General features: G+C 36.5%; 1 protein-coding gene across 1 annotated transcript in view; it reads left to right on the forward strand.

Moving 5' to 3' along the window:
- The window catches only part of SORCS1 (sortilin related VPS10 domain containing receptor 1), a 700,512-nt gene that overhangs the window by 509,661 nt on the left and 164,369 nt on the right, over positions 1 to 26,482 (forward strand). Inside the window, exon 7 of the mRNA XM_027852142.1 lies at positions 11,751 to 11,815. Coding sequence (XP_027707943.1) covers positions 11,751 to 11,815 — 65 coding nt within the window. The remainder of the gene's footprint in view (positions 1 to 11,750; positions 11,816 to 26,482) is intronic.

The raw sequence follows: 26,482 nt of genomic DNA on the forward strand, positions 1-26,482 counted from the left end.
TTTAGAATTTAGGAGAGTTGTGAAAAAAAAGATGGCAGCTGAGAGAAAGCTACCTCCTTGCCTGGGAGCAAAGAGAGACAATGTGGGACTCGGAGATTTAATGCGCAGAGACAAACATTGGAACCAAATGGTAGAAATGTGCTTCCACATGTGATACTGTCAAGGAGATAAGGCAAGGACAAACCCGTTGTCTAGAAAAACATATTTTAACGTAGGGGGTGAGGTGAGGAGAGAAAAGGTGACTCAGGTAATACTAATTCTCCCCAAAGCCTTTGGAAGCAAAGCTGGTGTTGTCTGCCTTTTTGTCTATCCTGGACTATCTATCTCTAAGATGGGTACAGCCAGGGAAAATGAACCTGCACTAACATCTTTTATCCTTATCTGGGCTGTTGGCATTTAAAAAACCAACAACTCCAAACACAGCCATTCCATAATTTAGAAAACGCTGTCAAGGTTTGAACAGGAATGGCAAGATGTGCCCCGAGGTAGGGGACAGAACCTGCTGGAGCATTTATGAGATTTATGGTAAAGGATTTTTACATGAGTGCGGAGGTTTAGAGCAGATAAATCCCGGAAGACAAATACTACCAATAATTGAATTACAAAGCCATTATCATGTGCTGAACAGAGCAACATTATGACTCTATTGTGACAAGATGAAACTTGTTAGAATATTTATGCACCGTAGACAGCTTGAGCATTAGGATCACGGAGCACGAAAAATGCTATTCCACCTTTCTCTGGTGGGAAGGTTGCCTTCATGGGTAATTCAGTGGCCCAGGAGGCCAAAGGACATTTTATGACACAACATTCTAAAAGCATAGACTTCATTGGCTCCCATCAAACTGATAGTTTTCTTTAGATTCATATACTGTGGGCCCAGAGAATATTCATGTTGAGACTTGAAATATACTTTCTTTGGGGCTGGTAAGGCTGCCTCCCTAATCTCCCCCCATCCCCACCAAGAAACCTCAAACCAAATCTAACCCCATTGTTGTTTCTTCTAAAAAGTCAAAGAGCAAGAACACCTGACTTTTTTTTTTTTTAATTAGTAACTTCTTTATCATTTTTGGACAGAAACATCCAACTTCTTTTCCTTTCTGGGAAAAACAAACATGAAACTCTTGTAAGTGGCAACAAGCCTCTGGACTTTTATAGTTAGCCAAAAAATACAAAACACTAATTGCTGGTATTAACCTACATAATCAGATGTTAATAAATTTAACAGTTGTTGCCAGAGTTTAGGCACTTTTGACATCTAATCCTGGGGGTTGACAAAGATTGTTTTAAATGAATTAACTCAATGAGACTATTGGCAACACAGTTAATCAGTCAAGTTTGTCACTGATGCCCTTTGTTCACCTCTATCAATAATGACTTTTTCCTGCCTGGTGGTTTTCTCCAAACTTCTTGACCCTTCCCCCATCCTTTTTCCTTTGTCTCGAGCTTGCTTTGGTTCTCTGAGGATTCTAATAATCCCCACTGGAAAGCTGGACTCTTAATGAAGGTATTAACTGGTAATTAAGGTTTTGCTGTTAACGTTTTAAGGTGTGGCTCTGGAGTAGGTATTTGCATTTTAAGTGGGTATTTTAAGGTCTGTTTCCACCCTACTTCATCCAGACCATCAATTTCCATGTATCTTCCAGATCCTATTTCCCCGGTTGTTTCCAACCATGTCTTTACTAAATTAAGGTAGATCAAAATGATCTTACAGTTTACACAAGTACATTTTTTGGGGGGGGGTTAATCTGGGGGCAATCAACTCCTTCCCTTGAGATTAGTCAAGAAAGAGAATGTAGCTTCCAAAACTGCCCAACTCAGTTCCCAGAGGGGAAATAATTGAACTTCAACTTTCTTTTCAGTTCTAATGGATATTCTATAGTCTATAGTGACTTCCTATTGAGGAGAAAGTGCCTTAAAGAAATAATAATAACTCACTTACAGTGCTTTAAGTTTATGAGACAGTATGCCTCTCTCTATTGGTCTGTCTGTTGATCTGTATATCCATACATATATCATATCATTTGGTTCATGGGCCTATTAAAATAGGTATTATTATTAACTTCATTTTACAGTTGAGAAAACCAAGGCTGGGTGGTTATTGGACTTGTCCAAAGTATCAGAGGAAGGGTTAAAAGCTAGATTTTTCTGCTGTGAGTACAGAATTCTATCCACAATGTTTCTCTATCTGATGTGTATAAAGCAGCAGGGTAGAGTGGATAGCTTGCTGGCTTTGGAGTAAAGAAAACCACAGGTCAAATATTATCTCTGACATTAACTCTAAGACTGTGGGCAAGCCAATTTAAACTCCCTGAGCCTCAGGCAAACCAATAAAATATCTACTAAGTTTCTTAATTTATTTATGAAGCATGTTAAGGTTTTCAGAATACTTTATATACATAGTATTATTTCATGATCCTCAAAGCAACCTTTTGAGGTAGATGTTTTAGGTATCATTGTTGCTGTTTTATAGTTGAAGAAACTGAGACCCAGAAACATCCCCACCGTTGACGTGGCTTTGGTGACTGAGAGAACAAATAAAAGTGGTAGTTTTTGAACCCAGATCTCTCCTGACTCCAATTCCAGCAGCTTTATCAATTATCCTATGTTTGAAAGAGGTACTAGAATCTCCCTTGTGCAAAGGATTTAGATAATCCCTCTGTATCACTGTAGTTTTTTATATGTATAGATGGCTATATCTTGGAACTAGAACGCTAGAATCATGAAGTAAGGAGTTATTGTCAGTGAACTTTCCCAAGCAGAGCCTATATTATATGCTTTCCAAGAAGGTTCTTATGCCAATATCCTTACACTTGTGCCTACCCAAGTGCCAGGGCCCACTTCTCCCTGGTTCTGTTCAAAGACGGAATAGTGAAGAGCATGATGGTGTTGGGAAAGCCTGAATTTCTTGAGAGCCTGGAGAGAATGTTATCTATCAGAAGATATGCATGACCAGATCTCGCAAGCAGCTAGGTAGCACAGTAGATGGAGTGCTGGGCCTAGAGTCAGGAAGATCCAAGTTTAAATCTGACCTCAGACACTTACTAGCTGTGTGACCCTGGGAAAATCACGTAATCCTGTTTGCCTCCATTTTCTCATCTGTAAAATGAGCTGGACAAGCAAATCAAACCACTAATATTTTCACCAGGAAAACCTCGAACGAGACTGAAACAACTGAACAACAGCAAAACCAAGTGGAAAGGAAAAGAACTTTATGAGCTCACTAAGGAAAACTGCCCTCACTGGTAGCTCATTTTAGTTTTCTAGTGTACAGATTTGGCTTATATAGATTCTTTAGGGCTGCTTAGAGTAGACAGGCAATTAGTAGTATTCTGTAACATTTGAATGAACCAATAGAATTATATCCGACCCTGTATGAAACTTGGTCTGGTTGCATGGGTGCAACATTTGTGGGATTTGGGGGTAGCTAAAGAAGTATATTCAAGTTAAGCAAGATGGAGGTGGTTAAGTTAGGTAATGTTATTCAGTCTTCACTAGAATGAGGGCAGTTAAGTCAAGTTTACTGTACCTGGAGGTGATTCAGTCAAACTGAACATTCAGATAACAATGTTACTTCTACTCCTCTCCCCTCAGAATAGTTGTTTCCCAACAATTTTTGTCACTTTGCTATGAAGAAGGATCCTGGGTGCTATACGGCTTTCCACCCCACTACCTCATTCTCATTCTTCATCCTGAATTAGTATCAACTGTGGAAGTTAAGAAGTGAGAACCCAGTAGGGCAGAGCTCATTGATAATATTTTCCATAATGAGTCAGAGGTCCAGAATTCAGAGGGAAGCAAGATTTGGGCAACTACAGTCACCTAAAGTGTTGAGGGGCTAAGAGAAAAGAGTAGAAAGGGACTCCCATGGAAGCTTTATTAATGTAACACCCTCACCTTCTCCTAAGTAGCATTTTAAAAAAAGGCTTTCAAAGGTCTGAAAGAAGAGATTCTTTTTCCCTTCTTCCCTTCTATCAGTTTTCACCACCACCATCATAAACTTTTAGGGTTGAAAGGGACTGTATTGGTCCTCTAGATCTTCCTGAGTTCAAATTTGACCTCAGACACTTACTTGCTGGGTAACCCTGGGTAAGTCGCTTAACCGTGTTTGCCTCAGTTTTCTCATCTGTAACATGAGCTGGAGAAGGAAATGGCAAACCACGCCAAGAAGAGGCCAAGAAAGCCTCAAATGGGGTCACAAAGAGTCAGACACAACTAAAAATGATGAACTGAACATAGTGAGTCAGTGGCAGAGGTGGGATAAAAATCTAGCTCTCTTGGCTCTGAGTTAGAACTCTTTTCATGATATCATATAACCAACCTAATTTAATCTGCATTGACATTTCTTATTTTGCATATTTCTTGTCTAATTCTAAAGCTTTTGTGTTGAAGTGACTGCTTAATGGGTTAGAGGACTCTGAAGAAACTGGTTTTAGGGTGTGACTGCTGGAATAGGAACCTAGAAGTGAAATTTGTTTCATGGCTAGGATATGATAAAGGGAGAGGTAGACCCCACTGCATAGTATAATGGATTAGGATGCAGGAGTTTCAAGTTCTAGTCTAGATGCTGCTACGAGATAGTTGTATGTGATATAAGTAAGCCATTTCACTATTTTATGCCTCACTTTCCCCATTTTTATAATTGAAACAGAAGAATTAGATGATGTCTAAGGCCTTTACAATTTCAATGGTCTGTTATTCTGTTTCTGGATGACTGAAAACGTCAATCTTCCTTTGCTTCTCTACCTTTAGTCTCTTAGTGGTCTTTAACAAAAAAGACCCATTTTTACAGCTGGAAGAAGCAAACAAAAGAGGGGAGGATGGAAAGGAAGGGATATATATATATATATATGTGTGTGTGTGTATATATATATATACATATATATACACATATATATATACACATACATACATATATACATATACACACATACACACATACTTTTGCAACTTCTCCTATATTTGTGAGAAGAGATATTCCAATAACTGAATGAGATCCATCTACAATAATTCACCTATGAAAATGATAAACCAAGATAAATAGGAAGAGTGCCTTTGAGAAGCAAGGAGTAGTGAGGATGATGTCTTTTTATGCAGGAGAGTAGTGATGGTAATGAGGTTATGGCATATCTAGATCACTCCCATAAGGCCCTAGGCAGGGCTATTTTATGCTAGCAAGCATAAATGTGGGTCTTCTATGCTGCTACTGGCCTTCAGTGACATAGGCAGTTGCCTTCTTGAAAAGGAGAAGTACTTTTCAGTTTGTTGGGCCCAGGGTAAATGAGGAAACAGTCTTGGATGTTAGAGAATTAGACCTGAAGTAATAGATACAGAGCCTTCAGATTGAATAGATTTTTGTTTCCAGTACTAAATTAGTTCAAAAGATCTGGGCTTATTTACTTGTAATTTAAATAGAGCAAGGAAATGTAATTGGAACTCTTCATGGTATTGACCTCCACTCCAGCCTTTCCACTTGTGTACTAAGATATTTTTCTGTCAATTCTCACCATAGCCATTGTTTGATGTTGAATTGATAAGTGGACTCCTCTTCCAGGTGCCCATGTACTCTCCTTTTGCTGGGAGGAATTATAAATTCTATTCTGTCTTTGGGTTTAGAGGTATTATTTGTTTTGGGAGAATCTTAGGACTTTCTTATGATCTGTGATCCAGAGGAAGAGAGAGTGAAATGTGATTTGAGTTAAGAGCCTTTAGTATAAGGGTGCTATTTTGATTGGGGTGTCTTAGGCAGGAGAACCTTTGGCCATGAGAGCATCTTTGTTAAGAAAGCAGACACCCAGGAGCAGCCAGGTGGCATAGTGGATAGAGCACCAGCCCTGGAGTCAGGAGGACCTGAGTTCAAATCTGGCCTAAGACATTTATGCACTTACTAGCTGTGTGACCTTGGGCAAGTCACTTAACCCCAATTGCCTCTGAAAAAGAAAAAAGAAAAATAATAAAGAAGACATCCAGATGCATGGAGTTCACTATAGGCTAGAGAAGATAGATTTTCTTCTAGATCCCCTAGATGGGTAGTGGGGCAGTGGCTCCACCAAAGAATGCTAAATACTGTGCATTTGAATAGAACTTTCTTTGGATATATGGGCAAGGGGGATAGGGCACTGGAATAAGATGATTCCCAGTATAATCTCTTCCAAGCCAAAGGAGGAGAAGGTCCAATATATTGCTTATTTTCTTTAGGACCATATGTTCCACTTAGAATCACAGAAAACTGCTAGGCACCAGAAGACCAAAAAATGCTCCTATTTGCTTCATTTAAGGACAGGGCCTAAGAGATTATCCCCTTCATTGGTACTAAGTGGGAAAACTGGGATTCAAGGCATTCTCACCCTGCATTCTTTCCTGCTTCCTATGGATGTCATTAACTAGGAATTCTAAATCTGAATAACCAGCTTCTGTTCCATCACAATGTTTATTTTTTAATACTTGCTCTGCAGTTATCAGCATCAGGACATTTTGTGACTTCACAGCATTTAAGCACTACATTAAACTAGTCTAAACTGAGACAAAATGCCACAAGAATGATAAACTGGTGACATTTCTGAGACTCTCTGTAGAATATGTCTGCAAAGACTGCATTTGGCTGATTATATTTTAAAATCCGAAGCTACATAGTTGACATTACCAGTATAGTATTTCTTAGCATGATTGTTATTATTTTTTTAAATCTTGTTGGTGACTTTTTTGTAAGCTTCTTTGTTGCTATCATCAATTATTCCAAAATATTCTGTAACTGTGAACTCCTCCCTTTATAATCTTAGAAGTTTAGACATAAAGGCTGTGGATGAAAAGGAATTGGGGAAGAATTTCACATTTGTCCCCCAAAAGTCATATCTTCTTTCTCTGTACTTCTAGAGCAGATTCATTTTTTTATTCCTTTTACTTCATGGGGGAAGAGTAAATGGGAGATGGTAGTAAAGTGAAAATATGGTACAGTGGAAAGAGCTCTGGCTCTTAAATCAGAGAATAGGGAATCAGATCTCATTTTGGGCCCATGTTTCCTAAACTGGGCAATGAGATTATTAGAGTAGATGAACTCTGAGGGCCCCTTCAGCTCTAAAGCCATAATCCTATGATTCTGTTTTGTAGTTTCCTAAGTATGTATTTTATTTTCCCTAACCTCTGTGAGGATCCCAGTGGTGTTTAACTCTTTACTGTGTCTCCTTCACTACCAAATAAAGTGTTCTGAACATAGGGGACACTAAGGAAATACTTGTTGAATACATATAATGATGTTTTTAGTGATTAACCAGGAAAATGACCTGCCTCAAATGATAAAACTTGATTTGACAGGTCTTGTGATCTCCTTTTTAGTACCATATCCTGTCAGAAATGTGGGGAGACTTGAGTGCTGGAGGCTAGAACATTAGACTCTGTATCACACATAACTTCCTGTGATAGGATCATTATTTACCATTGATTTACCTAGTTCTTTCCCTAAAAGGCAAAGAAGCTGTTCCCAAGACTCAATTGGATTGGGAAGTTAAGGCTCAAGTTTCATTGTTGAGTCAGCTTGCTGGTGGACGTGGGTCTTGTTGATATGGATTCCCGTTCATTGAAGGGCAAGAGTAGTCCCACCTATTTGAGTTAGGATCTCTTCAGACTTATTCCATGTAAGAAGGTCAGAGGAGTTACCACATCCTGTCCTGTTGATCAGAACAGTTTCAGGAGGGTGCCTTGTCTACCTGTGCTAAGGGCTATATCCTTGTTGAGTGTCTTTTCTAAGGTATGGCTAAGTAAACTTCCATTTGTTAATTGTTGATTGACCATTCATAATCAGATTTAAACTGCCAAGAAGTGAGACTAAGTTAGTCCAGCCAATGCTTCCTTTTTTCACTGTTCTCATTATACAATCCTTTCTGAAGCTCCTACTACATAGGATTATAGGTTTCACAGTTGAAAGAGACCATGTAATTCAATGTACTTATTTTGCTGGTGGGAAAAGGAATTGCATTGCTATTATTGTATTCTACATACTTTGTGTTCTACTTGTCTATGTGCATAATGTACCTTTTTTACATTTAATAGAATGCAAGTTCCCACAAGGAAAACATCATTTTTTATCTTTGTACCCCACAGCACCTAGTATGGTTTCTGGCATATAGTGGACATTTAATAAATGTTCACTTAATTACTAATAATTAATGATGATACTTAGTATATAATTTGTAACTAGGTGGTACACTGGATAGAGAATTCTCCCTGGAGTGAGGAACAACTAACTTTAAATCTAGCTTCAGATGGGAACTACTGACTGTGTGACCTTGAACAAGTCACTTAACTTCTGCCAACTGCAATTTCCTCATCTGTAAAATGGAGATAATAATAACACCTACCTCTCAGGATTATTGCCAGGAAAAAATGAGATAATATTTGTAAAGCATTTTGCAAACTTTGAAGTACTATACAGATATGTGCCATTTTAATTTTTAATAACTCATTGTGTGACCTTGAAAAAATCGTAACCTCTCTGTATTGAATTCTTCAGCAAAATTGAGAGAATAATGCTTTCTGTTCATATAATACATGAAACATCATATATTACTTAACATAAGAAAGGCAGCAAAATATAGTAAAAAAAAAAAAGGGGTACTGAATTTGGAATCAGAGAACCTGAATTTAATGTTGACTTCATCACTTGCTGTGTAACCTTGGTTAAGGCACTTAATTTCTTCAGGCCTCAGTTTCCTCATCTGTAAAATCATGGCATTGGACTTGATGAACTCTAATGATCCTTCCAACTCTAAATACATACATGTAAACATATTATTGACTGTTATAAGATCTTATATTTGATGTATGTGTATGTGTGTATTTAGAGTTAGAAGTATATATGTATATACATATATATACACACACATATAAAAATATATACATACATATATACATATATGTATGTATATATACCTATGATCTCATAACTGTGGGGAATTCCTTTCATGAGAACTCCTTGTATCTGTTCAGATCAGAAACTGACTATGACTTCCAGTATCTTAGGAAATTGCTTGAAGCACGTAGATGGTTATTTGACTTTCCCAAAGTCACTCAGCTTTCTTGTTCAATTGTTTTTCATGGCTTTTCATGACCCCATTTAGGGTTTTCTTGGCAAAGATGCTGGAGTTGTTTGCCATTTCCTTCTCCAACTGAGAAGGAAACTGATGAGAAAACTGAGGCAAACAGAGTTAAATGACTCACACAGGTCACCCAGCTAGTAAGTGTCTGAGGCCAGATTTGAACTCAGGAAGATAAGTCTCCCTGACTCCAGGCCTGGTACTCTATCCCCTGTACCTCTTAGTTGCTTTGTTACTTATCTAGTAAGATTAAAAACCAATTTGTTATGACTTTAAGTCCAGAATTCTATCCACTAGGCTATGTTGCTTCAACAACAAATGTTCTTGTGTATCAAATAAGATACTTGTTTGGAAAGTGGAAAGCCCTGTGAAGTTGGAGATGTGACTATTGTGGCTATGGAGGCATTATTCTAAATCATGCCAAATAGTTCTTAATCAGCATGGTGCAATGGATAGAGAGTTTGAGCTAGATTCAGATTCTGTCTCAGACTTCCTGCCAGAATGATTCTTAATAACTCCATGAGTCTTAGTCTCCTCATATGTAAAATGATGTTGTTGGACTTAATGACATCCAGCGCCTGCCAGCTTCAAATCTATGATCCTATGATAATAAAAGTAGCCTGTGTTAATATGTCACTTTACAAAGCAGTTACTCACAACAATCAGGTGTTAGATGGCAAATGCAAAACCTATTGCATTAAATAGATGAGGAAATGGAGGCCCAAAGAGGTTCTGACTTGCCTGCAGTCACATACCAGCTAAGGGAGCTGGAACTTGAACACAGGACTTTAATGATGTCATACTGCCCATCAAGTCAGTAGTTTACACAAATTAAAAGCTCATTATGTGCAAAGGCATTACAATATGCTCTCCTGGAGATAGGGGAACAAACAAACCATATCTCTGGCCTATATTTTTGAAGTTTTTGAGGAGAGCTGAGCTCAGCCACAGCTGAGGGCTGTGGTTACAGTAAAGGAAGATGCTGAATTCATCAGAGCTATGTATTCTCTCCCAAGACTATGCTGGCCACCTGTTGGTAGAAATCTAAATAGATGGAATTCAAGCATGAACTTTTACACATTTTTTTTCCCTGAGAGTTAGAGACTACTTTGAGGCAGAAAGTAGACTCTGCATGTGGGAGGCAACACACTAATTAGGAGGCCAGAAGCTATAGATTTGAAAAGTAAGCCAGGAACCCACTGCCTCCCCCGCAAAGCTCTCACATAACAGGAGTTAACTACTGTGCTTGTCAGCATGAGAGATGTCAGGCAGACTTCTTTCCTTCTCTGATGCTGATGGATAGCTGAGGTCTTGTCTAGAGAGATCAACAATGGATCCAATCGATTGGCTTTTCTGCAAGTGGAGGCTTAGGAAATCCTCAGTGCCTTGACCAACATTACTAGCCAGAGCATTGAGATAAAGTGATAGCACTTTTTAAAAAAAAAACACTTTATGATCCAGCCTGTGACCAGAACAGATTCTAATGATATTAAAGGGTCAAACTTTTTCTCCTGCCTGTTTGAGGAGATCACAGACTTTTGTTTTTCTCCATTTCTGAAGAAATGTTAACCATAGAATACTTAATATTTCTTCAGGAAATGAGGAAAAATAAATGAATTTGAGAAGACAAACCCTGAAGATGATGTTTTACAGAGGAAGTGGTAGCACCAAACGTTTAGTTTACTGTCAGGTGACACTGACTGAAAGTATGTGTGTATGTGAAAGTGGGAAGCAGGATGCTTGAAATAGAACTGGGCATAGACATAGATAGATCAACAGATCCTGGCTCTGCCACTTACATGCTGTGGGCCCTTGGGCAAGGTACTTAATGACTCTGAGCCTCAGTTCCCTTATTTGAAGAAAGGTAGGCCATAAAATACATTAATACCTTACTCAAGGTGTATGTGTATGTATGTATGTGTGTCTGTGCATGTGTGCATTCACATGCACAAGGCTACCTTATCATAGACAAAGCAATAGGAAAGTGAATTAGTTAAGAGGTTATATGGTGTAGCATTATAAAAATAAGCATGCAGAAAGTGACTGAGAGGCAGGAGACCTGGCTGTTAGATGAAATAAGACAAGTCAAGAATGGTCAGTGTGGTGATCATTGTATTAATTTTCAATTTTAAGTCAATTCAGCAGCTTGGTAGCACAGTGGATTGAGTACTAGCCCTGGAATCAAGAAGACCTGAGTTCAAATTCATCCTCAGACATTTACTAGCTGTGTGACCCCAGGGAAGTCACTTAACACTGTTTGCCCCAGCTTCCTCATTTGTAAAATGAACTGGGGAAAAATGGCAAACTACTCCAATATTTTTTTGCTAAGAAAGCCCCAAATTGGGGTCACAAAGAGTCAAACATGACTGAAACAATTATAACAAACATGAACTAGAGTCAGACAAAAAAAAAAAAAGAAACTGAGCCCTCAAGCATTTTATATCCTAGTGGGGTCCAACATAAATCTAGATAAGCAAATATGAGGTAATTTGTGGAGGGAGAGATTACCAAAAACTTGAGGTATTAGGGGAGAAAATCTTTCCATTGAAGGAAACCTAAACTAAACCTTCTAAGAGGGAGGTGGAGGTATGAAGAGTGTACAGTCCCTGCATGGGACAAGTTTTATTGTTTTAAATTCATGTCTATGTATGCCCCTTTCAGGTCAGTGATGAGGTCAAACAGGGAGCCAGACCTTGTGCATCTGGAGGCCAGGACAATGGATGGTCGTAAGTACCCAAAATACACTATTATATTATTTGAATCAGTCTATTTTGAGGAAATTATTGTGGTAAAATTTTAACTCACTTGGGCATGAATTCTTTTCCCCATTTTTCCAAATCCTCATTTTTCCTGTTATAATAGTGAGCCCTTATTTAGATACCTCTCCCCCTGCCCATTTCATGAACAACTTTCTTGGGCAGTAGAGAAACAACTAATCACATGAAGTTATCTAAGTTATCTAAGTTACTTGGGCTCACAGAGGGGTTCACTTTGATACATGAATTTTATATTATAGAAAATAACTTGTTCTATCAACCTTCTTAATTCAGTAAACAGTAGACCCATTCAATGCCCAGTTTTCCATTGTAGGGATTCACAAGATTATTTCTCTTCTCTTCCTCTCCCCTGCCTCTTGTTTTGAGGAGGAGGACAGAAGAGGACAGGAAGGGAAAGGGGGTAGAGGAAGGAAAGTGGGGGAGAGGTGGGGAGGGGAGGGAGAGAAGGGATAGAGGGAGGTAGGGATAATGGGAAGAACACTGACCCAGAGACAGAAGTCTTGGCTAGAAGTTTAGCCCCTCCCACTAACCTGCTGTGTAACATGGAAGAATATATTTAAACTCTCTGATTTTCAGGTTCCTAATCTATGACATGGGGATTGTAATAATACCTTGATTTCTTGACCCATAGGCTTCTGAATAAACAACTATATGATATATATAGTACTATGTAAACATGAGCTATTTTTATAAATCCAGTTCATTTTTCTATGTCAGCAGAAGGAAGGAGAGAAAAGTATGGTAAAAAGAGACAGATAAAAGAATAGCTCTAATTGATGCTTTGAAGTGCAGTGCTCTAGTATGCTTAAATCTTGGCCCAATGGAGTTTTTTGCAAGTTGTGAGGAGTTATTTGCTTCATAAGATCAACTTCAACACACCCACAGTCAAAGGAAAAGGTGTGCCACTTTATTTATTGTTATGATTGTTAAGCTACTAAGAGGAAATCAGCATGTCCCTGCCTTCTAACAGTTTACATTCTGATGAAGTACTCATAAGACCTTGGGTAAGTCACATAGTTGCACTTGTAAAATGAGGATGTTGGACTAGATGGGTGTTTAAGTGCCTTGCAGGTCTAAATCTGTGATCACATGGGCGGGGTATGTACGCTGTTCTTGTACACTTTCTACTTTCCATGCTTTTCAATACTGTACACACGTACATTGTATTTTTATAGATGAACGTTCTCTTTTCTCCCTTGGGGCATAGGTTTGTTCTCCGGAAAATTCAGATTGTGGTAACCTAGATTCTTTGTGCAGTGGTCATATGGGTGGATCTCCTTATCCTGATTTAAAGAGGAGAACACTAAGAAGAATTTTTTATGGATGTGTTTTTGGAATCGGGGAAAGGAATGATCTTTGAAACAGTGCCCTCTCCTGCCTTGCATGTTATTTTCTTTCTCCGTTTGAAGCCTGTGTTACATCACTATATTGTCCCCATCTTATATCTTTTATGGATTTTTGTTTCCCTGCACTGGATGCTCTTGGTGTGATTCTCACATGACATCACATAATAGACATTTTAGGACAATATCCAACTTTACATTGTGTGGTTGATGAAAGCTCCAAAACTCTTACTGATATAAATGTTCTCTTCACACTACAGAAGGAAATTTTAAAGAATTTCTGAGTTGGGAGGATCATATGCTTTAGAGCCAGAAGATAGAGAAATGAATGGTTTGAAGCCTGAGGACCTGGGTTTAAATCCCAATTCTACTTTGATTATCTGGGTCAACTTGATCAAGTCATTTAACCACTTTAGGCCTCACTTTCTTCAAGTGTATCATGAAAACATTGAACTGGATACTCTTATGACTTCTAAAGCCCTTTCCAACTTTAAACCTATGACCTTGTCAAGCCCACTAATTTTATTTTATTCCATTGATGCATTTCACTTTTAACTTACATTCAGTGCTCCTTTCTTTCGCTAGCAAGTGAGGTTTTCCTTGTAAATAAGGGGGAAAATAGAATTAGAATTAAGCCAGGCTGACTGATATATGGACCTCATTTGACCTTATATGCAATATTCCAGATTTGTAACCATTCTCCATTTTAATGAAAAGAAAGAAATATGTTTCCAAAGTTTCCCCACCCCTGGCCCCCACCAAGATTGGTCATTATAATAGTACATGTTAATCTAATTAGTCTCTTAATTTACATTGTTTTCACTGTGAATATTGTTTGCTTGGTTCTGCTTATTTCACAGTATATTTCTTCATACAAATCTTCCCATGTTTCTATGAATTTCTCATACTTATCATTTCTTAGAGTGCAATAATATGCTATTACATTAATTTACCAAAATTTGTTTCACTATCATCCATTTGATTGGCATCTACTTTGTTTCTAGTTTTTTGTTTTTTTATTTTCCTAACATACCTCACACCTCTACGGACTAAAGATCTGTAAGAAATTCCAAATATTCTCCCTATCTAAAATAACCTCTCCATCTCAAAGGCCAATAGCTCCTTCAAATCCTGTGAAGAAAAAAAGAACACTGGTGGGAAGTTTAGAAGTTTGTAATGATCACAGTTCACCACCAAAGAAACGGTTATAGTTAGAGTTGACAAAGGGAAGTCTTCCCAAGTGAGTGGAAAATCCAAGTGGAAAGATCAGGATCATGAACAATTCTTACAGGCATCTCCTTGATCTAGATTACAGAAAAAAATAAGGGACACCAAATTTTCCGTATTGACTTTTCCTCAGAAATATTGAAATTGAAGGCTCCATGACAGGTCACGTTCTCCAGCTACCCTGGAACCTTCAATGAACAAACTGGATAGTACTTTCCCTTCTCAGAAGGGCAACAATTTAAATTATTCTTCAAATCACTGAAGGTCAGTATCAGCACAAAAGACGTGCAGGAATGTTTGAAGACATAAAACAGACATGTATGGGTTTTGGGGAGTGATCTAGATATGCCATAGAGAGATGACCTTAACATCAGCGAGATCTGTGTTCAAGTCACTCCTCTGATATATGACTTCTTTGTCCTGGGCAAGTTACTTAACCTCACAGTATACACATGTAACTCTCTAAGGATATAAGTTTCAAGATAATTGCAGATCCTTATTGATAGAGGCAATATGACTTTATTTCACAGGTCCAGGAATGTTTATATTTGTGTTAATAATTTATACTTCAATTTTTGAGAAATGTTCATGGATATATATTCACCATATACAATGAGTGATGGCACTTGGTCTTACTTGTATATATGAATTTCATATATACGTATGTATGTACACACATGTATGTGTACATATGCATATGTTTATATGCATGCATATACGTGCACACATGTGTATATGTGTGTGCATATATATATATACACACACACATACACATATGTACACCTATACATATTAGGCCTTTTCAGTTATATTTAATATATTGATTCCTCTTTCTCATTTTGGCAACATTTTCATTTTGATTAAGAAAAATCAACTTAAAGCATTGAAAAGTTGCTTTTGTTGTTGGGTTTGGATTCTCTCTATCTGTTGTTTTAATATTTTTCTAAAATCATAGTTACGAGGGACACTTCCTCTCATTTTCCTCTAATTTTTTTTAATGATATGACCTTTTATATTTATGTCAGGTATCCATCAGGAACTTTTTGTTCTATGAACTCAATTGTTGCAAACTCCTTTCCACTTTTTTGAACAGATCTTGTTGAGTCATTTCTTAAGTAGTTTGTGTTCTTGATTTTGAAAACCACTGCATTATTGGGTTAAATTGTTTTTGATTCTTGTTCATCGGCTTTTCTATTTGTAAACCAATATCAAAGAGATTGATGATTACCAATTTATAATATAGTTTGAGGTCTGGAAGTAGTATTCGTTACTATTTTTTTGTTGTTATTTCTCTTAAATTTCTGAGCTTTTTTCCCCTACAAATTTATTTTGTTATTATTTTTTTCCTAGTTCTCTAAAATGGCTTTAGATACTTTGATCAATGTCAAAGAAAATCCATAAATCAATTTAGGTAGAATTGTCATTTTTCTTATATTTGTAGAAGTCAACCATAATTGATCATTTTGTTGTTTGTCTCAATTACTATAAAGAATATTTTTATCACTCTACATGATATAGACTAATATATATTTTATATATTTAGAAATTATTTTGAATTGCATTTTTCTTTTGTTATTTTATTATGTTTTTGTATTGTTTTATATCCTGCTACCTTATCAAAATTAATAATTATATTATTTTGACCTATTGATGATTCTCAACAGTTTTCCAAGTAAGTCAACATTTCATCTGTAAGTAGAGTTATTATTATTTTTTCCTCTCTTTCTTGTGAGGGAATGGTGAGAATTCTGTGAACCTAACTGACTCCATGTTGTGACTTAGTTCTGGATCTAGGTCAGTTCCCTTTCTGTTCTATTATGGATCTAGTCCAATTTCTGTCCTGAGAGAAAACTTTATTCAGTTATGAGAATTGTGAGGAAATCTTACTGTGCTGCTTGAACCGAGGCCTTGCCTCACTAGGAAGCTGGACCACCTCTGTATGTTGCTTAAAGGCATTGAACTAAGGACCTAGGTTATGCTGACCAGAAATCCAGTCAAACCTGAAGTTTGATGCAAGGCACTTTCTCACAATTACACATTTCAAGCAACCCATATGTTTTATCTGAAAGCTGGCCCTGTACTGGTCAATCAGTAACTGTTTCCTTGTTCCTTTGATTGAATACAGACACTTGGGGGAGAGTGGGACACCTCTTTTTCTAATTTTAGGGAGACATACCTGTTTGTTCTCCCACTTCCAACTCAAAAAGCCCCAATATTTTCTCCAACTAGAAATTCAGATTACCTAATCTTATATCCTGGTTTTTATTCTGTTAACCTTTTTTTTTTAAAATTTTCATGCATAAAAATATTTCTCTCCCTGTATTTGGGGTCCAGTGCCAAGCTGAGGAGTCCTGTTCCTGATTTGTTATGCAATTGACATGCATTGCTTAATAAATTGATATATTCAGAAGCTCAAACCTTTGTTTTTCAGTTATTTCAGGTTTCACTCATCACACTTGTCAGTGCTTATGCCATTGATTTCTTTCTCCTTTCTTGTTCTTATTACTAGCATTACCAGAAGGGTCAAAAAATGAGAAGAGAAGGAATCACTGATTTATTCTTGTATTTTGGAGAATGTTTCTATTGTTTCAAATAATTCTAAGATATGGTTTTAGATATAGAATGTTATCATCTTAAATTGTCCTTTCTCTAAGTGGGTTTCAGGGTTTTTACGATAGATTAATGGTAAAATTTCAAAGCCTTCTCTGTATCTAATAATATAATAATTTGGTTTTGTCTTTGTTTTTAGTAGGATTCATTACATTTATTATTTTCTTGTAGTTGTTTTCTTGGTTCTGTTTACTTCATTCTCCATCAGATAATTTGACATTTTCCATGTATCATTTCTTAAAATACAGTAACATTCCATTAGATTAATTTGCCATATTTTATTTAGCCATTCTCTACTCAATAGGTGCCTTCTTTGTTTCCAATTCTTCACTACTGTGAAAACTGCTACTATAAATATTTTGCTCTATATGGGGATCTTTTTGTTATCAATGAATCCTTTGGGGGTATAATCCAGTAGAATATTATGATCAAAAGTTATGGATAATTTAGTCACTTTATTTTTATAATTCCAAATCACTTTACAAAATGTTTGTCCTTATTGGCAGTTCCACCAACAACATTCTAGTGTACTTATCTTCCTACATTTCATATAGCTCTTAATTGTTCCAGTGTTTTATTCTTTGATACACTCATTTTTCAAAATATAATTATTAATTCTCTATTTATGTATATACTTTTGCTTGCGTTCTCTATGTCATTATTTTTATTGTGTTATGGTTGATAGAGGTTGTGTTTAATATTTAAAGTCAAGTTATCAAGCATTTATTAAGTATTCACTCTATGCCAGGTACCATACTCAATACTAGGGATACAAAAAAGGCCTTTTATAACTTCTTTAAAAGTTAACTTATGTTTTATTTTGTAAAGGTACCATGTTATTCTGAGAAATAAGTATTCTTAAAATATTCCCTCAAGTAATTTTTTTTTACTTTTTTTCTATTTTTCTAAGATATTTTGACAGTTATATTACATTTTCCAGAAATTGTTCAGATCTAATTTTCCAGCTCTCTATTTTCATACACTCTCTTTTGTTTGTCTTTTTGTTAAACTATCCAACTCTGAGAAATAAATTTTATATCATTGTTATTTGTTGTATCTTTTCTTTTTTTGCAAATTATCTTTTTCTTTATGAATTGGAATACTATACAATTCAGTGCATGTCTATTTAATATTTTTTTCATTGTGGTACCTTTTAGCATATTGTAGTTTCTGTTTATCTCTACTGATATTAATGTTTTATTTTTTCTCCGATAATATAATTTTAGTCTCTACTTTTTGCAATCACCTAATATATAATACATTTTGTCCCAGCTTTTCATTTTCATTCCATATGTACTTTTTAAAAGATATGTTTTTTATATGCAGAAAATTATTGGGTTTTATTCTCTTATTCATTTTGTAATTGTTTTTATTGGATTTTAATCCATTCACATTAAAGTTATTATTGTTAGGTTTATATTTTCCTCCTTTTAGTTCTATGTGTGTGTATGTATCTTTTAAACCTCTTTAGTCATTTAAGTCAATACTATGTCTCAGTAATGAATTTTGCCTACATTAATTTGATGTTACTCTCTTCTTACTCTCTTTTCTTCTCCTTTTCCCTCTACTGCTATCATTCCAATTCTAAGTTCCTTAAATTGATTTAAATCCTTCTTTCCTTCCTTCTTCCATGCCTTCCTCCTTCCTCCTTCCTTCCTTCCTCTATTTGCTCACCATCATTTGATTCTTTCATTTCTCCAACCAGAAAAATAAGTACAAGTCAAAATCCATGCTGCCTCTCTCGAAGTAATAGTCTTATGTGACGTGTTTTCTAATGCATTTTCATTTACTTTGTCCTCCTTTTTATTCATATCCCCTTCTAGTATATCATGAAATATTTTCTCTCTTTCAGGGTGTATACTCTACATGTACCTATCCTATATGCTTGCTCTCTCTCTTTCTCTTTCTCTCTCTTTCCCTCCTCCTCCCTTTATTATATTTGTATCTATCTATATATTATATATATATACATACATACACACATACACATATATACATATATAGATATCATCTTTTAGAGTAATTATTTTATTTTCCCTCCTCCATCCTATTTGTGTGCTAATGTACTTACTGATTATAACCTTTCTTCTTCCTTCGTATTTTATTTTCGATGAGGCCTGCTACTGGGCCTCACTCATAGAAATATCTATTAATGAAAGAAGTGATGTTTTGTAGTAAGGTTTGTTCTGTATTTTGAATAATAAGACCTGGTCCTAGCTCTTGCTCTTAGTATGATTCCTATGGCTAATTTATTCTATCATGCTTCCCTCTCCATCCATTCTGCTGCTTGACTCGGAGTCTGATTTATACCTTTTCTTCAGATGTGATGCAATCCTTGGAAACCTAACCTCTGTTCAGAGAAGTTTATCTACTATTATGTCCTTTCTCCTTGATGATAAGGCTCTTTTCTCTCATCAAAGAATATTCTTTTCTCTCAATGAGAATGTTCTTTAATGACACAATTTAATTTTTTTCTTTTGAGATGAGACCTATCATTTGTCTCTAGCCCCTACCTTAACCCCTTACCAGTATTGCTCCAATTCTATTTTTCTTGTTTCCCTGATTACCCATCCTTGTTTAAATTATTATCCCTTTTTAACTTACCTGCGCTGCCTCTCATTGACCTTTTCCCCTGCTTAAATGACTTTCTATCGTGTTATTCCCTACCACAAATGATATCAATTCATTTGTTAGGGAGTATGGGACTTAGTCAATTGATATTAATTCCATTCTTTCTCCTTGCATTTTCTTGATTTTTTAAGATCACTTAAAATATTTAGCCTCTTACATCCTTTTGTTCCCTTGATGATCCCTCTTTGTTCCTTTATTCTTCAAACCACTTTATTTTTCTAAATATTAGGTAAGTAAAATGTAAAAAAAAAATATTTCTTTTTTTTCTTGATAATTGTACATAACTTTCTTTGGGACTTTTTATTGGATTTGTTGCAAGTTGTTTTTTGATCATTTCTGTTTGTTTTGCATAAATGACAGAAATGCCTATTTTTAAAGGAATATCCACTATTGTTATTGGTTATTAGTCTCAGACTTGCTGTATATGGTATTTTGGATTGAAACTTAAACTTCATTGCTTGCTGGAGTATATTCTCTCCTTTGTTATAGTAGTAGAGTGATCCTGGGTCATTCAAATTGAGAATCCCTAATAAGCAATTTAATTTCTCTTGGCTGCTTGCAAAATTTGCTTGTTTGTTTGTTTGCATTGAAATACCTTTAAATTTCAAGCATGGGCTTTTTTTCCCTAGTGATGAGCAGTGGGTTCAACCAGTCAGTAGGTTGTTTTCTGCATTTTTAAATTGTGGGTAGTGTTCTTATTTTCCCCCTTACGATGTTGTATTATTATTATTTTTTAATATCATGGATTATTTTTTCCTGGAAGATCTACAACCCTAAAGTTATCTGAATGCATGCTTCCTGTTTTCCATTTCTGTTCCTTTAACTTATTTCAAATTCAGAGGGCCAGGAGTGAGTTGCCCCCCTTCTCTGCCTCCTCCCCTACTGCCCCCCCCAATTCTCCACCACTTGCTTGAGAAATTGCTTCAGGTATTTCTAGTTTGCCAAGGATTTCAATTTTGTGTGTTCTGATAGGTAATATACAAATCTGAATATTCCAAGAACATAGGTCCCTCCCTTTTAATGATCTGCAGAGCCTTCTTACCCCAGTCATATTCTTTCCTCATTTTGCACACAGATTGTTAATACATGACTGTCTCTGCTGGCTCAGATTGCATCAAGCATGAAGTACACAACTTCAAATTATATTTATTTTATTTTCTGCAAAGGTAGCATCTTCAGAAACTAACCATGGGTGGAAATCCAATAAAGAGATTTAATTTGAAAAATTAACCCTGTCAACATAAACCCAGAACCCTCCTCTCAAATTATCTACCCATCAAAATATGAAATCCAGTAGGTATTTAATAAACACTTCTTGAATTGAATTGAATCTCAGCATAATACCTGACTAATATGTTAAAAAAGGAATAAAGATAATTTCATCCTCACAATATATGTATTCACACCACCACCCCAGGAAACAGATCAGGGAGAGAGAGCAAAAAAAAAAAAAAAAGGCAGCAGAGAAGGAGAGAGTAGAGATGTCAGAAGAGGAAGGTGTTAGTAGAAGCAGTTGGCAGGATTTCTGAGAGCATTTATCAAAATCAAACTCGGGGCTGACCAGTTGCTGCTGGAATACCAATATCTTTATATTGTCTGTCTCCTCCTTCCAGGTTCTTGATAAATATTTGTTCTTTGTTTCTCCACCCAAGAAACCTTTTTGAATATTTGAAGTGGGAGCAGGAAATCTTGATGTATGTAGCATATTATTTCAATATGAAGTCATATACAGTATGGGTTATATAACAAGATAATGTTTTGGTTTGATGCATGGCCATAATACACTGGTTTTTAGCACATCTGTTTAATGAAAAACCAACCTCTACAGAAATATTGCTGCCAGAAAACAGAAATTAGAGACCAAGGTGAAAATCTCTTATAACATTTACTAAATCTCTGACAAAATCTCTGATCCTTTCTTAGGGTTTGCTCTTCAGAATTCAGCCTGGCCCAATTATAAATTCCCCTGTCCTTTGATGTAAACATTATGATTAATTACAGTTTATATTGTAGCTCCTAAATTTTAGGAGATTTGGAGAATATCCTGCTCCACTCCACACACCCACATCTTGGGATGATGTGGTGGTCTGTGGCCAGGCAGAATTATTGCTAAGTTCAGTGTCCTTTGAAATTAGGGTGTCTTGCGGTTTGCTGTTGTGACAGAGATGCTGCTCTTACTTGTACTCTCTGTCTGCCTAGGGAGGTGGGCTGAAAAGAGCAATCTCGGATATAATCCATCATGGGTTGTGTTATTAGAAGATTTTGATCATATTTATTGGAAGTGACATTCGCTATTGGTCCTAGTGTTTATCCAAAGGCAAACTGACAAATGAGAACTGTAAAAATGCCCTGTTCTCTGGGTCAGGGGAAAACAAGGAAGCAAGAAATCTGATTTGAAAATGTGTGAGACAGAGGTATATGCATGTATGTGAATGTACAATTCTTTTAGTTGTAGATATGTCTATGTAAATGTAAGTACATATGTAGATTCCAAGAATCCTAGTTACATATCTTGGTCTTTATCATTTCTTCCTTTGATTTTTTTCTTTTTTAATACTGCCTCTCCAATGAGGAACCCAGTGAATCTGTAAGTGTTTGAGCAGTGGTGCCAATTATTGCCAGGGAATCATAGGAAACAATTACTTATTCCCATGTACTTTTACATGAGTTGAATAATCTTCCCTAAACTTTCCCTGCTGCTAATTTCTTTCACTTGCTGAGATTCATTGGACCAATCCTTCAAAGGGGAAGTTTATACCCTGCGGTTTTATTGCCACTTAACTTTGGAAGTTCTTATTCAAAAAAAAAAAAAAACATTACTTGAAACAAACCCCAAGCTGGAATTTCGTAAACCAGTTCTAATGAAAGAAACTGTTCCCTACTCTTCCTCACATCTTCAAGTATGCAAGGGGGAGAATTCAGAAAGTGTCACTCAGTTTCTTCACCTGTTCAACCTGTTTACCATCTTCCATGGTATGCATGTGTCCTTTCATTTGTATGGGAACAGAATTACCAAAGTGTTGAGAAGATATGAGTTATCTCAGTTCTTCTAATCTTTCCATTCATTTAATTTGGGGCTCTCAAAAAGTTTCTTCAGCTTATCAGCCTTCAAGGGCCCCCAAATCATTTTTATATGCTCCAGTCAGCCAACAGAGATATATTAAAGGCTTACTCTATGTCCAGCACTGTGTTAAGCCCCAGGATAAAATACAAGCAAAGAGAAAGATAGTCCCAGCCCTTGAAGGAGCTTCCATTTTAATGGGGGTGGGAAGTGGGGGTGGGCAGTACATAAAAGGGACCTGAAAAAAGGGGAGAATAAAAAAGAGACTAAAATACCTGAATGGGGTCATAGTAGTGAAGTCCAGAGAGAGAGTAAGAAGCAGATCTGGGAGAGGAATGGCTGGCCCTTCTTCAAAAGGACGTTCTAGGAGTAATTCATCAGTAAATAAAGGGGGGACATAAGGCAGAGAGAGGTTCCAGGGTAAGAATATCTTCAGGATTATCTCAAGAAAGAATGATATTTCTCTTAAGAGATATTTTATTTCACAATGAAAAACAGCACGCTCTCTCACCTTAACCTTCCCCACACCCAACTCCTACCCCAACACCATTCACAAAAATTAAATGCAGTCATTTAGATGTCTATGAAGAATTTCTTTGTAAGGATTATGATTATACCATTTGGTATTAATTGAGGGGTGGGAGGAAAGGATTAATAGGGGTAAATATTGTTGATATTTGAGGCTTTAATATATGAGATTGACAAGTCCTGGAAAGACTGGAAAGAAACGGAATTCTTTCATTTTATAGTTGTTTTTCTTTTTTCTCCAGTTATTTTGTATGTATGAATCTCCCTATACAGACTTTCCCACCTTCTGTAGTCAGCTGTTCCCTAATCCAGCTCTATGCTCAGCATTATCCCATTCATCTAATAATAATATAATCATAATAACTAAAAATTTTATTGCACTAGTTGAAGGCTTGCAAAGTGCTTTATGGATATTATATCATTTCATCCTCACAACAACCTTGAGAAGTAGGTGCATTTATTGTCCTCATTTTACAGATGAGGAAACAGAGGCAGAAGTTGCATCAAGTAGATTTTAAGGCACTTATGGGTCTTATTATCTCCACACCATTTAGATGAGGCACATAGTGGGTGTTCATTAAAAGCTTATTCATTTATTAACAGAAGTCTTGTGTTCCTTAAGCCTTTAAACACAATTCATAGTGGATATCCCCTAGCTAGCATTATTGCTTTCCATTATTGATATATGAGTAGTTTACAACCATGTCTAGTATATAGCATTATTATTATTATCGTCCCACTTCCAACCCTGCCCCTCATCAAATACTTTCATCTTTCTCCTCTTACTCTATGTTTATCCCTGCTTATTCTCTTCATCAACAATATTTGTTATAATATTTAATCCAATCATTATTTTAACTAGGTTGTGACTGAGTCATTGTATGGATATTCAGATTCCCTGGGTACTGATAGAGAGATCAAAGAAGACAATAACTTCCTATTCCTTTTTCCATGTTACTTTTGGAGGTAGGTTAGAATCACAGAAATTTCAAGTTCTAAGTGACCTAAGTAAGTAGTCATCCAGTCTAAACCATACCTAAGAAATAATCCATATTATAATATGCCCAATGTGTGGTGATTTATCCTCTGCTTGAATATCTAAGGTAAGAAGGAAACCTCTTTCTGTCCTAATTAGCGAGACCTCACTAGATCTAGCTGGCCCAGGACCTGATCATTTTTTTTCTTTTCTTTTCTTTTCTTTTCTTTTCTTTTCTTTTCTTTTCTTTTCTTTTCTTTTCTTTTCTTTTCTTTTCTTTTCTTTTCTTTTCTTTTCTTTTCTTTTCTTTTCTTTTCTTTCTTTCTGTCTTTATTCATTCATTCATTCATTCATTCATTCATTTATTTTGTATTTTGCTAGGCAGTGGGGTTAAGTGACTTGCCCAGGGACACACAGCTAGTGAGTGTCAAGTGTACGAGGCTGAATTTGAACTTGGATCCTCCTGACTCCAGGGCTGATGCTCTATCCACTGTGCCACCTAGTTGTCCATACTTTTTTATCTTATTTATTTTCCAGTGAACATCATTCCCAGGTCTCTTCCTCTTGTTCTGGGTATTGTAATCAAATGAATACTACCATTTGTCCTTTCTGTAGAGGCTGCATTAGTTGACTGCCCTATTGTCTGCCCTATTGTCCCATTCACAATACTGGTGACTTCATTCACCGAAACACCCCACCCTGACCACTACTCTCCTATACTTGTTACTTCCACAGTTAGAATGAAAGCTCTGTATGCCTAGTGCTTGATCAGTCACTTAGTAAGCACTAAGTACTTACTATATGCCGGGCACTGTGCTAAGCATTGTGGACATGAGAAAGATTAAAAAAAAAAAGAGTCCCTGCTCTCAAGGAGATTACAGTCTAATGGAGGTTTGAAAGAACATGAGAAACTTAAGTACAAAAAAGATAAACATAAGATGAAATAAAGATAATCAACAGAAGGAAAATACTAGCCATAAGGGGGATTGGGAATGTCTTCTTAATCTGTTCAACTACTCTATTATTCTCACCTTTCTGGACCTACACATGCAGATCTCTATGATGGGGAAAAGTAAAAACCAATAACAAACATTTGCTACACTTAATCTTTTATTAGACAGTCTTATAGAAGGTGGGATTTTAACTGAGACTTAAAGGAAGCCAGGAAAATCAGGAGATAGAGATGAGGAAGGAAAGAATTACAAACATAAAAGATAACCAATGAAAATTCATGGAGTTCCATGCATGGCAAATAGTAAGTGCTTAATAAATGTTTTCATTTATTCATTCTTTCAGTCATTCATTTACCTCCTAATGCACCCAGCCCACTTAATTGTTAGGGATTTCTTTTCTGACTTGGAGCCAAAATTTGCTGCTTTGCAACTTCTGTCACTCAGGGTTCTATCCTCCAGTGCAAAACAGGAAAAGTCTAATCTCCCTTCTACCTGATAACCCTACTAGCCCTTCAAATAGGGTGAGATTAATCCTGCCCAGCCCAGCCCAACCCTGCCTTCCCTTCTCCTCTACCTTCTCTTTTCCAGACTGATCATATTTAGGTTCTTTAACCAATTCTTACGTGGTCATGAGCTCCTGGATCTGGACGGGATAGTGGGCAATAATAGAATCCCTTATCTGGAAGGATTTTAAGACTTAGTGCTGCAACATGACTAATGTGGAAATACGTTTTACATTATTGCATATATATTACTCATATTGCTTGCTGTCTTAGGGAGGGGGAGGGGAAGAAGAGAGGGAAGGAGAAAAAATTAGAATTCAAAATCTTTCAAAAATGAATGTTGAAAATAGTCTTTGCATGTAATTGGAAAAGATAAAATATTATTAAATTTTGGGGAGAAGATTTAGTGCTGAAAGGCATCATGAAGTTCACTTAGTCCAAATTCTAATTTTAGAGAGGGAGAAACTGAGGGCCAGAGAGGTTAATTCACTTCATCAAAGTCACATGAGTAGATTAGAGCCTTAGCCTTCTGATTTTTGAGAGAGACTTGTTTGCAAGCTACACTGGATGTTCCCAAGTCTTACCACCACCTCCTCCTTCCCCATTCCCCAACATATACACTTTATATGTAGGTTTTGGAGGGAGGAGGTGGCCGAGTGCAGACTTTTTGACAATGCAGTGTCTAGCTTCTGCTGATTTGACCAGGCAGAGTGGAGTGGAAAACTACATAAGCAAATTCCCAATTCAACTACTCTACCATTCTCACCTTTCTGGGCCTCCATGT

Source organism: Vombatus ursinus, unplaced genomic scaffold (genome assembly GCF_900497805.2).
Source record: "Vombatus ursinus unplaced genomic scaffold, bare-nosed wombat genome assembly UNPS02009205.1, whole genome shotgun sequence".
Lineage (NCBI taxonomy): Eukaryota > Metazoa > Chordata > Mammalia > Diprotodontia > Vombatidae > Vombatus > Vombatus ursinus.